The sequence below is a fragment of the Zerene cesonia genome, chromosome 28 (assembly GCF_012273895.1).
Source record: "Zerene cesonia ecotype Mississippi chromosome 28, Zerene_cesonia_1.1, whole genome shotgun sequence".
Lineage (NCBI taxonomy): Eukaryota > Metazoa > Arthropoda > Insecta > Lepidoptera > Pieridae > Zerene > Zerene cesonia.
Window position 1 is genome coordinate 834,530 of NC_052129.1, and position 14,550 is coordinate 849,079.

At 34.6% G+C, this 14,550-nt stretch overlaps 1 protein-coding gene across 1 annotated transcript in view; it reads left to right on the forward strand.

The window, feature by feature from the left end:
• The window catches only part of LOC119837680 (potassium voltage-gated channel protein Shal), a 59,090-nt gene that overhangs the window by 1,149 nt on the left and 43,391 nt on the right, over nucleotides 1-14,550 (forward strand). Inside the window, exon 2 of the mRNA XM_038363411.1 lies at nucleotides 7-1,036. Coding sequence (XP_038219339.1) covers nucleotides 7-1,036 — 1,030 coding nt within the window. The remainder of the gene's footprint in view (nucleotides 1-6; nucleotides 1,037-14,550) is intronic.

Consider the following 14,550-nt stretch of genomic DNA (forward strand, 5'->3'; position numbering starts at 1 on the left):
CCCCTCCCCCCGTCCCCAAGGATCGACGCCGTGCTGAGGACGAGAAACTCCTCATCAACGTCTCCGGTAGACGGTTCGAAACCTGGCGGAACACCCTCGAGAAATACCCCGACTCCCTCCTTGGTTCCTCGGAACGGGAGTTCTTCTATGACGAAGACAGCCGGGAGTATTTCTTCGATAGAGACCCTGATATCTTCAGGCATATATTAAATTATTATAGGACGGGTAAACTGCATTACCCAAAACACGAGTGCTTAACTGGTTACGATGAGGAGTTAGCGTTTTTCGGCATCCTCCCGGACGTTATAGGTGATTGTTGCTATGAGGACTACAGGGACAGAAAGCGTGAGAATGCTGAACGTCTCATGGACGATAAGCTCAGTGAAGCTGGCGACCAGAGCCTGCCCCAGCTCACCGACTTGCGGCAGAAGATGTGGCGGGCGTTTGAGAACCCGCATACGTCGACTGCGGCTCTAGTATTTTACTATGTTACTGGATTTTTCATTGCCGTCTCTGTAATGGCGAACGTAGTTGAGACCGTACCCTGCGGGCACAGACCGGGCCGCGCGGGCACTCTGCCCTGCGGGGAGAGATATAAAATAGTATTTTTCTGCTTAGACACAGCTTGCGTGATGATATTCACAGCTGAATACTTACTGCGACTGTTCGCTGCGCCGGATCGCTGCAAGTTCGTTCGATCCGTCATGTCCATCATTGACGTGGTGGCCATCCTGCCGTACTACATAGGGCTGGGAATAACTGACAACGACGATGTCTCCGGGGCGTTTGTGACCCTGAGGGTGTTTCGAGTGTTCCGGATCTTCAAGTTTTCCCGGCACTCCCAGGGGCTGAGGATCCTCGGCTATACCTTGAAGTCGTGCGCCAGTGAACTTGGCTTCTTGGTGTTTTCCCTGGCGATGGCTATCATCATATTCGCAACTGTGATGTTCTACGCTGAGAAGAACGAACAGGACACGAATTTCACATCCATTCCAGCTGCCTTCTGGTACACCATTGTGACAATGACCACACTGGGGTAAGTCATGCTATCCTATAAAATAATATCTCATGAAAAAAGTTTTGATTGATATTTGGCATACGTGGCGCGTCAACACAAAAGATTTTTTCGTGCGTGCGTTGAAAAGCATCGGACCCGATCATAGCCGCGACCTTATTTTTCTTAGCAATCATAAGCTGGTATATGTTGTGAAAAATGTTAATGCAGTGCCACCTGTCGCCGCCATTAAATATTAACAGCTGTCATGGCGCTGAAGGATTTCCCTCCATAAATTGATTCAGCTGAAAAATTAATGGCGTGCAGATTGGTTGCGTTTCAATGCGGCATGTAATTTGTTTGTCTTTATATAATGCGATTGCGACTTGCACGAGATGGTGTGTGTGTGAGTTTAAATGTTAGCAAGCACGTTTTTGCGTATAAACTATTTTTTATCGGATAAATGATAGCACCGAAAGCATCTAGTTGTTTTGTTTTAAGTTTTTCACAATCTCTGTTATAATATTAATAATGCGTTCAGATAGAGAGATACATTGACTTATTCAAATATTTACGCACGAACACACACGCACACGCAAGTAGCATAAAAATATTGAATAATTTGAACTTGAACTTTATTAAATAATGACCAAACAATGTCATCTGTACACAAGATCTTTACAAAACGTGGTAAAATGTAACTATTTATATATTCTATTTCAAATCAATCCGAACCTTTTCAATGTGTTGTCGTCCCGGAATCTTTGGGACCCGACCCTCTTGGATAAGTAATTAGGGGTTGAAAATGATAAAATGCCTCTGTGGGACCATCAAGACTACTTTATCTGAGAGAACTCTAGACTAAATATATTTTTTTCGTTTCTATTACATGCCCTTTGTGGTTGCTGAGTTGAAAATCATATCTCGGAATATATAAAAAGAAAAACAACTAATGTCGATTTTAGCTTCACGTTCCATAAAGCCATCCATGAATAAAGACTTTCTTATAAATTGATTCAACTTATTTTCAAATGAACCTATTTAAAGAAATTGTTTTTTAAAACATTAAAATAATATATGAAAACTGAATGGTAAAGGCAAATAGACAATAAACAAGCAATGAAAGTAGAAATATTTTTTGTGGATGCTTATGATAGTAGTCGATAATCTAAATTTATTTACAAATAATTTATTATTTACCATATCTTATCTTATATCTTTAAACGAGCAATTCTTGTATATATATAATTGGAATCTCGGAATTGGCTCCAACGATTTTCATGAAATTTAGTATATAGGGGGTTTCGGGGGCGATAAATCGATCTAGCTAGGAATCTTTTTTAGAAAATGTCATATTTGTGTTTTTTTTCCTGACATCTATTAGTGAATAATAATACTATAAATGCGAAAGTTTGTGAGGATGGATGCATATGTGTGCGTCTGTTACTCTTTCACGCAAAAACTACTGAACCGATTGCAATGAATTTTGCTTCGTAGATGATATATTATACCGATATATTTATTACGATATTCCTACGGGATACGGACTTACGCGGTTTCAACCGCGGGTCACAGCTAGTATTTGAAATACGTAAACGACAATCGTATGTCTCAAACTATTGTAGATATAAAATAAATAAGTCATTCTCAAATTTTTTAATTAAACCTAAGTTAAATATTAGCTTTGCGTATTTTTTGAGCCTGATCGGAAATGTATTTTTAAAACACATTCACTATTTTACAAAGCTATTGCACAATCATTAGATTATGTATTATAAGATGTTTCAGTTATTATTTATACATAAATAATTGTAAAATGAGAATTTACTGTTAACGGAAAGGAAAATTAAGTTTTAGGATTCTAGAATAAGAGAAGTCTTGTTTATTCTAAGAATTGTGATATACCTTTACTATAGTATTATTAGTTATATCGATCATTTATATTGTCATAATCATCATCATTTACTTCGCGAAAATAAACCGGTACGTTCCGATAAAATCCTTTCCTTCTTGAAATAAAACGATTCTCAAATAACAACTTCGCGTTCAAGTTGAACGAACGAAAAATCGTTATTATTTGAAAAGAGGTTTCCCCGCTTCGGTTTAATGTCTCCACTTTTGGGTCACGTCTCAGAAGCGAGTGTAAGACTTCACCGAGATTCTGTTTAAGATAAATAAAATGATGTGCCTTTGTGGAGGTTTATGATAAGGGATTGTTTATTAAATGTTCGATTAACTCCACTATATATAACGTGATATTCATTGGGTTTGCTGAATCTTTGTGTTTTGTTCGTAAATTGGAGTAGCTAAGGCTTCTCTGCTTTTCAACACTCGTCCTATTTCATTATGTCGTCAACCTTTTATAAGCCCTTATCCGTTAAGAGCGGGTAACGCATTTGCCGAGTTCCTATCTCTACAAATGTTCACGGGCGGTGCTGATCGCTTACCATCAGGCGAAGCATCAGCTCAGTTGCCCGCTATGAAATCAAAAGATATATAGTAACAATAACTGTATATACCTATTTTAACACTATCTGATAATATTTGACAGTTTTTGACGTACATTAAAATGCTATATGTAATGATAATGATATATGTTATTTTAAAACATAGATAAGCTATACAGAATTTATTCTGAAGTTGTGAAACCGGATTTAATATGAAAAATAACTGATGTTAACGTCAAGCATGACATTTTTCGTTTATATAATACACGTTGTTACTAAAAATTCAGATCCCTGAAGCTTTCAAAGATAACCAGAAAAACTTTTTTGTTGCAAAAGTAATATAGTAGAAGTTTTATTGGGCTTTGTCTATGAACAAATACGTTTGGTTCCCGGTAGAGGTTAATAGCTGTTCTGTTTGGTTTTTATCTGTCTGTTAAATGTATAAATATGTAAATCAGCAAGCAAATGACATTAAAAATCCAACCCCTTTTTGTGTTAGCAGCCATTTTAGATTAGTTAGAATTTAATAGTAAATTTAATTAAATAGTTATTCGACTAGTCGAGAGTCCCTTATATTTAGTATCCATATTGAATGTTGTAAAAATATCCAATCCACCAGTTTGTGGTGACTACTAGCTAACTTGAGAGTTTTCAAATCATCTGTTAAATAAAAAAACAAATTCAAAATTGGTTAATCCAGTGCTACATCATACGCACACACATACACATGAAATTTACAATAACATCCTGCCGTTTCTGCGTTAAAGTAGGAGTTTATCAAATCGAATGTTGTTTAGCTAGTTGAAATCAATATAAAATAACATGCTTTAATAATGGAATCGACTACATTGTCTCATTTGATCTTATACAAAGGATATGTGAGGGAATTACTTATTCCTGGAGATCATAACAGGATAGTAAGATAAGCTCATGAAATTATTGTAATCTCACCGATACTTGATAAGTGTACAAAGTTTGAATAAAATACGTCCGTTTAAAGAACATAATCGATTTTAAAGGACACAACAAAATACACACAAATTATAAACTTGTAGGTGCTTATAGCTTATAGAAGCGTGTTAAAAATAGTTTTTTGAACAGCTTATTCATCAAAATTATTCATAGATGTGTTTTGTAAATTGAAGAAATAACGTTAACGATATGCATCTGCCATTGGCATAAGTGCCAGCTTCTCAGCCAATTTTCTGCTAACTATTTTGAGTGAGAATTCATTTATATTTTCAGAAATTAAATGGTATTTATTCATTATATTATTTACCCTTGACAGCTGGTGTGGTCACGGACAAACTTGTTAAATATAAAAGAAAGAAAGATAAATTTATTGTCACTAGACCAAATATAAGAAAATAGTATTACTAGACCGATCTCAATAACACTTTCAACATTAGAAAGCTGCGTCTTGACAGAGTGATATAGGTACATATGTACCACGGGCGAAGCTTATAATTATCTCTACCAGCGTATAATTTATCTCTACCTTGTTACGTGTCCAGTGATAAATACTGTTATAAAGCTTACCGATAAAGAATTTTTAATATCGTCCAGCGAAGTATGCGAAATACTTTCATTGTTTAAAGTAAATTAATATTGTATTATATTGTAGGGCAGAAACAAAATTTTCTGCGTAATATTAAAATATTACGTAGCTGCAATGAGTGCATTTTGTTCGGACATATCGCATACTGAATTCTAATTAGCTTATTGAATTTTACATTTACAAATAAAATAAAATAAAGTTATCTAAAAAAGAACCTGATCTCCTTTTGTGATGTCGGCCATCTCGTATTTGAAATTTGAAATAGTGTAAATTATTTTACCAGTAAATTCCTCACTCATATTGAGGGATTTCTGAAAAAATATTTTACTGATATTTTATGGCAGCCGACGGTTTTGTCGATTTCATCAAACATAGCTAAAAACTACAATTGGAAAACTGTCTTTCAAATACAAATAATCACATATAAATCAGTCCATCTGTTTGAGAGCTACGATGCTACAGATACAGATAACGATACACATATACAGACTGATAGCATTAACATTGAACTCTTAGAACACCTCTTTTGCGTAACTTATGATATTTAAATATATTTTATTGATATATCCAGAATTGTTAATATATATTTAAAAAATATAAAAACAATTCTAGATCTAAGTAAACCTAGTATATCCTAAGATCTAAAAAAAAGTCTATTTCCAAACCTCTCAAGACACATCATTTCATAAGACAAATAAAATTTCATCACGTGTTTCGTAATATACAATTAACTTATTCTCGTATTTACTATGCCATAAAAAACCATATTTATGAGTTTCTACAAATTGCAATATTTCAGTAATATAACTGGGTCAAGTTTGTGACGGACAGAATGACAGTTTCGAAACTGTTGTTGTATATTTTTAAGATTATTCGTTTGTATTGAAAAATCGCTTGAAGTGATGAATAGAGCCATTTAAAATTCCTTTATTTTAATGTGTTTTTAAGTTGACTAAAATTTGTGTGTGTGATTTAAAAGAAGACATGATAAGCATACTAGGGAAGACGAAATATGTCATTTTAATTAACAGAATCTAACCTGCATCTAGATTGTCAGAACTGGATCAGATAGGACTATGTGGGGGGCACCAGCTTTCAAATAAAAAAGAGAATCACCGGTTTACCTGGTAAAAATGTATGAAGTAACAATCACAAAATAATACACAATAATTGAGAACCAGTCTTATTACATCTGCGTAACAATATATACATATAATAATTTATTACGTGTGTATAGGATAGAAATGAACAACGGTTTAACTTATCGATTTTCTTAAGGGCCAAACAATTATCGTCCCTGGGGAGAAGTACCAATCCAAATTCTAAAATAGGACCAAATGACAACAGACGTAAAAATCTATCGAAACTGATTGCGGTTGAAATACCACAGAGTTATCGTGAAGAACTCTCTTCATGTATGCGGCGTCGGTTGATAATGAGACGCTAATCGGATATTTATAGTCAGGCAAAGCTGGGAACCAGCAGCTAGTAAACATGAAGCGATACAGCTCTCCATAGCCCCTCAGGTGTAATTTATTCATGACATAAGCGAGGCGAGAAGTTAAACAATTAACGTGAAGCAACTCGACGTTGAGGCAAGCGTAGACTTGGGGGCTCGGGGTTTCAGTTTAACTAAATTATGAGCTGGCTAATTGGTCTTTAACCTTTACGTGGATCCTGAGAGATCGTTTAGATGATAACGGGTTTTAAACTTGTTTTAAAGAAATGATTGAAAGTAGTTAACGGAAAATATGTTTGTCAATAAAAGAGTAGTGTAATGAAGTTCTATTGAATTGAAAAATAATAAATATCGTGAGAATTTTTTTGAAAAAATTCGATCATTAGGCGGGATTCGATCCGGCGTCCTTTTGCCAAATTGCAGCAACGCCTAACCAATTTAAGAAAATCTCATTTATAAAACATTTCAAAGCTATTAAAACTCAAAATTTATAACTATCGTTTGATCAACGAAAGAACACGATGATTTTATGATTGAATCTAATGAGTTGACATATTTGATCTCATATAGAGCATATTAAGAATATTATTTAATACTGGCAATCCTAATCAGATAATGCGATAAACTTATGAAATTAGTTTATTGTCACCGGTTTTTTATAAGTGTACAAAGTTTGAATTAAATAAGTACGTTTAAGTATATTATTGTTTATTGTTATGTTATGGCAACCCTGGCTTTATTTAGACTTCGACTTGGATTACCCAAATCGGCTTGTTTTTATAATTTGTTTTTGTTTTTTATTTTGTAAAAATATAAATATTTTTTAGCCTTGGCATAAAGTACACGCAACATTGACCTATATGTGCTGAAAAATGACAAAAATGAGATAAATTACGATATTTGGCACAGGATCAAAACATCTTACAAATTGTTAGTGATCGCATTGTGTTTTGTTATTTAGTTTTAAGTATTTTATTTACAAAGTGACCACGTGTTTCAATTGGGTTTCAGTTTGTTTATGTTTTTAATTGTTAAGAAATATCAAAGCATGATCAGGTATGATAGTTTTAAACGTAATTGACAGTTATTGTACATACCGTATATTTATCTTATCTTATAGGTACCTTTAAACGAGCAATTCTTGTATATATATACATAGATATATATATAATTGGAATCTCGGACGATTTTCATGAAATTTGGTATACAGGGGGTTTCGGGGGCGATAAATCGATCTAGCTAGGAATTTTTTTTAGAAAATGTCATATTCGTGTTTTATTCGTGTTTTTTTTCCTGACATCTATTGGTGAATAATAATACTATTTTGCTTCGTAGATAGTTGGACAACTGAAATAACACATAGGCACTTTTTATACCGATATATTCCTACGGGATACGGACTTACGCGGTTTCAACCGCGGGTCACAGCTAGTAATATCTTATTTGTATAAACTTGATAAGATGTTTCATTTTAACTACGAAATATCTCTAAACGAATTTGATAAGAGGAAACTTTTGTGTGTTTGTATGTATATTTACAATGTTTTTATACTATAACTACACATTATTTCATCATTGAAGGCTGCATTCTCACTCAGAGACACAATATATTATGTACCACGTGTGAAGCCGCGGCAGACCGCAAGTAATAGAAAAAAATAAAATATCGATTGAATAAAAATAACTCAAAATTAAATTACACCGTTTGCGAAAAGGGCATTTTCATTTGAATAATCTAAAAATTATTTAAATAACTACTTTGTTTCACCCCATCCATTTCTATCACGATTTACATAAAGAGGTATTTAATCAGCATTACAATACGAGAATAGATTTAATTTCACGAATGCGGGCCATTCGTGAAATTAAAAGGTCGGAAATATTGTTTATTTTTGGAATCGTGAAAATAACTTCAAATGGTCATGGGTTCTTTTACAATACACACTAAAACTAGGATGTTTTAGTGTGTGGTGCGAGCTGGCCGAATCGTGCCGAAGCGTGCCCGACTCCCACATTAAAATCAAATCTAAGAAGATAAAAGTCTCACTCACGCAGCTAGTGCAATCGTAAATTAGATATTATAAACCCTATTAAGTTAAGCTTGCGTTTTACATGACGTGTGTTTGTAAGGCATTAAATCACATAATATTAGTCGAGTGTATTCAACCCTGCTCCACGCGATGTCCACGAACTCACACTCGACCTTATTGATGCATTATTTTTAACGATACAGAGGATTTTTATTAACACGCTTTAATTAGTTTCACCTGTATGTTGGTACTCGCTGTGCCCCGCGGTTTTACCTACGTACGTTATATAGCCGAGCAAAGGCTTCCTCAATAAATGTGCTATCTACCACTGAAATAATTTTTCAAATCGGACCAGTGATTCCTGAGATTAGCGCGTTCAACCAAACAAATAAAATCTTCAACTTTGTAATATTAGCATGGATATTAGCGCCTCCTTTAGATCCAAAGTTTTGTACACGCATTATTATCCTGATTAGGATCGCAAGGATTAAATAATTTCCTTACCTTATTTTAAGTGAGACAGTTTATTTATTTATTTATAATGCTTTATTGTACAAACTTAGACAGTTTAGTTGATTTTATTGTTAAAGTGTGTTAGGTATTTAGTTTAAGAAAAAAGATTTTGTGAACGAGTTTTATTGTGTTTTTTCGCTTAAGATTTATGATATGGTTATATTTTCAGATTCATCATAAAACTATTCATATAAAAATAATTAAATAATATTACACGAAAAAATGTAAACATGAATAAAAAAGTTTCAATTTAAATTCTTCCGAGTTTGAATAATGATTTTAAATACTGGAATGTAAATAATTTTGTTGTTATAAATATGGACTATAGTCACAAATAAACAATTTCTAAAATAAGGTTACGACGCAGAACCTCCTTCGTTTCGGTACATTGGTAAAGTTAACACGACTGAAATATCTCAATTATTATTCTATTTACTCCTGATGTAGCATTAAGAGGATATACTGTTAGGAATAAACATACGCCTTCCAAGATTTATATGCCATCTTAAAAAAGCTACCCGTTTATAAACAGAGCGTGAACAAACATTCAACCTAAAACATCATAACACAACACATTTACTTATATGAAGTACATTGCACTTTAAATAACTTTACTATTAATAAAAAAAAACAATGGTTGCCTGTAAAGTCGGTTTTACGGGCGAAGATTTTACGTGACAACGTCTCTTTCTCGGTAGAATATTGATTGATATGAATATTATTAAATTGCACAATAGGAACAAGGAATTGAATGAAAATAAGAATTGCACAAATTTTAACTATAGAAAATATATTTTGTTTACTAAAAAGACAGAGACAGAGACACAAGCACGCGCCGATTCAATGCGCCTAATTCTCTAGTGCTGCGCGCGCGGCGGACCGATCATAGTTCGGTGACTCATCGTAACGTTACCGGGCGTTACACTTTTTCATGAGTGCCTCCGAGCCGTAACCTAATTTAAGACGTTGTCACGTCAAAAAAGTTACAATAACAATCTTTTAAAGTGACAAACTAAGTCCTAATAAATACGCAACAAGTTTTGGCACGCGAAACTAATTTAATACACTAAAATCGCTAAATAACGTAACATTGATAATTCCGACGCCAGATGTTACATTTCCCACTTGCATTTATTAAAACAGGGAAAAAGTTGAAGGTCAACGGTGGAAGGAAGCTGTAATTCATTTGAACAACATGTACATTTTTAATTTCTCACCGTCCATCCGGTTGTCTGGTAGAAATGGTTATGTGGCGATAAGAATATATCAATGTCTGGTGATATAGCGTCTCGAGTTAATAACGATTTGAGTGATTTAAAGGAAATATTGTTCCGTTAATATAATAAGTGTCTGTGTTTGGTGAAAAAGCGAATTTCAACTTTCATTGAAAACAATGAGAATGCTGTAGTAAGTAAATATTAAATTAAATAAAGCGATAACAAATGTAATAGTAAATAAATCTTACATTTTAGTTTTAAAAAAATCTTTAATACTACCCACATAAATAGACATAGTAGAATTTACTCTATATATATCAAAAGCAAAGCAAAGTCGCTCCCCGCGTCTGTTCCTATGTATATATTTGTGTATGCTTAGATCTTTAAAACTACACAACCGATTTTGATGGGGTTTTTAATAGAGAGAGAGATTTAAGATGAAGGTTTATATGTATAACACATTAAACTATTCCGAATATAAGCATGCGAAGCCGCATACAAAAGCAAGTTACTGATACATATCTCGATTCAAATGGAATATTTTCCGCACCTTTACCATCCCACAAAATATTTGCTCCGAAGTAGATAAAAGAATTGCGCAGCAAAATAGGTATCTGGCGCAGACCGGTCTGTCTAGGAGATTTGGCATGCTACATTTAACAGCTAGACAGACGTGATTCATACCTCGCTAGTCAATTCATAACATTTAATGTGAATAAAACGAAATGCGTTCAGAAACGCTGTTCAATTATTAGCGGCTGAGAACTTTCTAGAAGTGTTAGTAATTAACGTATTATAACTGGATTTCTTTGTCTATATTATGGGGAGCCCATAACCATTTTCTAACCTTAACACCACCTCTCCTTTCTGTCCGCCGTTTAGAGGTATAAGGATTCTGTAAGCGACTAACCAGCTCCATTGCCAACTATGACATAATATAATTATTTTTGTTAAAAAATAAACCATTTTCAAATTGTAAGAACTAGACCACGGGACTACATGGGAGACACCAGATTTTAAATAATCATAAAATTCTGTTGACTCAGTTAACAGTTATATGGTAACAAAGACAAAACATGTCAGTCGAATTGACATTTGATTGACCTCCTCCTTTTTTGAACTCGGTTGAAAATACTTTTTTATTTTCATTAATTAAAGGTTAGGATCACATTGCCCGTGTTGAGGCAAATCACAATATCGTTGAAAATACTTCATTATAATAAGATGCTGACTGAACGTGTTGGTATTAAAATGCTGATTCGAAATAACACATATTTTAGTGATGGATAGATAGATATAAATAAATACATTTATGTTGACTATATTATCTATGGAAATTGTTGCAAATTTCGCGGGAAAAACTGCGGTCATAGATAATATAATAATCGGTACAGCTAGCTACTCGTACAATATACGTAGATGTTTCAAATTATTTACGTAGGTGGCCACCCAGGCGGATTATTTTCTTTCAAAATAAAGCCAAGAAGTATTCAATTTCTAAGAGCCTATTTAATGTGATTGTCAGTCTAAAAATATTTTGGCAAAGAAATGATCGGTCGCAGAAATAAAAATATTTAATGGATGGAACTTTCGTATTTCGTACACACGAGAATGCGTTGTCTATGCTACGACTGTAGCAATCCGCTTGCTTACGGATCTTACGCCTCCACAAATGGATTGAATGGAAGGGATAAAGAAAGGGTAGACGAGAGGAATCAGAAAATTACTGGGAAGGATAAAGAGACGGAAACGTTCAGGTGTTCGTACAGGTCGAGGAGATGTTATCTAATATTTTTAAAACGTCAAACATTGCCTATTCAATTCGACCTCATATAGAAGCACTTTTGAATCGTCATAACATAGTTTTTACATTTACCACTGGTTCGGAAACCAGTTTCGAATTAAAATCATGTCAATATAACATTTTAATTTTAGGCTTAGGCGCAAAAAGAGGGATGTTTGACCTTGATGTCGATATCTGTACGACGTCTGTCTGTTGCAAACTTCAAACATATGAACTGACTAGCTGCGCCCCGCGGTTTCACCCGCGTAAGTCCGTATCCCGTAGGCATATCGGAATAAAAAGTTGTCTATATGTTATTCCAGTTGTCCAGCTGTCTACTTACCAAATTTCATTGCAATCGGTTCAGTAGTTTTTGTGTGAAAGAGCAACACACACACACATCCTTACAAACTTTCGCATTTATAATATTATTAGTATAGGATTTCGATGCGATTTTCCATTTGAAAGTCAGTTTCTTTAAACCCTATGATGGTAGCGGCAATACAATATGTGTGGGGATTTTACAATCCGTATATGAATGCATGACCGCCTCCTTGGTACAGTGGTTAACGCGTGAGCGTAGAACCGAGGGGTCCTGGGTTCGATTCTCAGTGGGGACGCACAAAAAAAAATGTCTCGGTCTGGCAGGACACAGAAGGTTGATCACCTACTTGTCCCTAAAGAAAATCGATCAGTGAAACGGATGTACATCATCTGCCCCATATCCCACTAGGGGACACGGGACTTCACTTTTTATATGAATGCATAAAACGGAACGTTATATGTACATTGTTTATTATTACTTATTGAAACATTTAAAGTAAGATATAAAGGATGGCGTGTTAAAAAACTTTATTAGACTCGAGAGACTATTATATTGTGTATAGCTGAAATTCTTTAAATTCCTCACCTACTGATCTTTGTTTTTTTTTTTTCTTGACGTGACAACGTCTTAAATTAGGTTGCGGCTCGGAGTCACTTATGAAAAAGTGTAACGCCCGGTAACGTTACGATGAGTCACCGAACTATCATCGGTCCGCCGCGCGCGCAGCACTAGAGAATTAGGCGCATTGCATCGGCGCGTGCTTGTGTCTCTGTCTCTGTCTTTTTAGTAAACAAAATATATTTTCTCTAGTTAAAATTTGTGCAATTCTTATTTTCATTCAATTCCTTGTTCCTATTGTGCAATTTAATAATATTCATATCAATAAATATTAAGAGAAAAAGACGTTGTCACGTAAAATCTTCGCCCGTAAAACCGACTTTACAGGCAACCATTTTTTTATGTCATAGCGGGCAACTGAGCTGGTGGTACACCTGATGGTAAACGATCACCACCGCCCATGAACCCTCGCAGAGGCTTGGACCTCTGAGAATGCGCTGCCTGCTTTTAAGGGATAAGGGATAAGGGATAAGGAAAGGATTGATGAATGGAAAGAAGGAATGGACTGGGAAGGGCTAGGAGAAGGAAATAGGCGTCCGGCTCCCCCACTCACCGTATGAAACACAATAGCAAGCTATTATTTCACGCCGGTTTTCTGTGGGGGTGTGGTACTTCCCCGGTGCGAGCTGGCCCGATTCGTGCCGAAGCATGCTCGACTCCCACAATTATTATTGTTTTTGATAGATGTAAATATTAACTAGTAATTCGCCTCGGATCCGTCCAGGTTGATGGGAAGATGAAGATGGGAAGGAATTTTGCAAACTCAAACATAATGCTTTTAAACAGCAGCCCGCTGGGTTGCATGTTTTGTGTTTTTCTACCAACGTCAAAAGAAGAAGGTCATGAATTTGAGTTTATTTTTTTAAATTTGTTACTTCAAAGCAGACTGGCTTGGATTGGGTTTACTTCTGACAATTTGAAGACGATTGTGTTTTTTTATTTAAATAGGTATATTACTATTTTTATATAAAGCTACAGTGTGGACAGTAATACAAAAGTATCATCCAATTTGATGCAGTCCTTCGGAAGGTATATAAGTGTAGAGATGAAATAAATCAATATAAATTAAATTCTACCTCCAACAGTCGCATGATCTCTCTACATTCTATCATTTTTATTAATATAAATGTAAATAAGATTAATAAAAAAAAAAAATTACGTTTGCGAATTTGTGAGTTTAGTGTTACGGTCTTTGGATCTACTGAACCGATTTAAAACATCCTTATATTCTATTTTATTTATTCTTTATAGCACTTATTTAACAGTCGAGAAAAAGAAAAGTCACAAATAGGTAAAAGCTTAAATCTAAGTACAATGTGCGGTCTTACCGCTTAGAACGATTTCTTACAGACAACCTCGGGTACAATAGAGGACTATTATAATAATAATATGGGTAGTAAAAATTATACGTTATCTGTGACTGCCGTGGGCTAAATTATTTTCGTTTTTACCCTGGCGGCGCGGGAACGCGTCTGGCCACTTCCAAAGTTCTTACGGAAGTTAAGTAATGAGATTAAAGTCGACACTCTAAGCACTACTAATTGAATGTACAATGTAACTTAACCACGATCGCTTTAAGTGTCGAGTTAAGTAATACAATGAATAA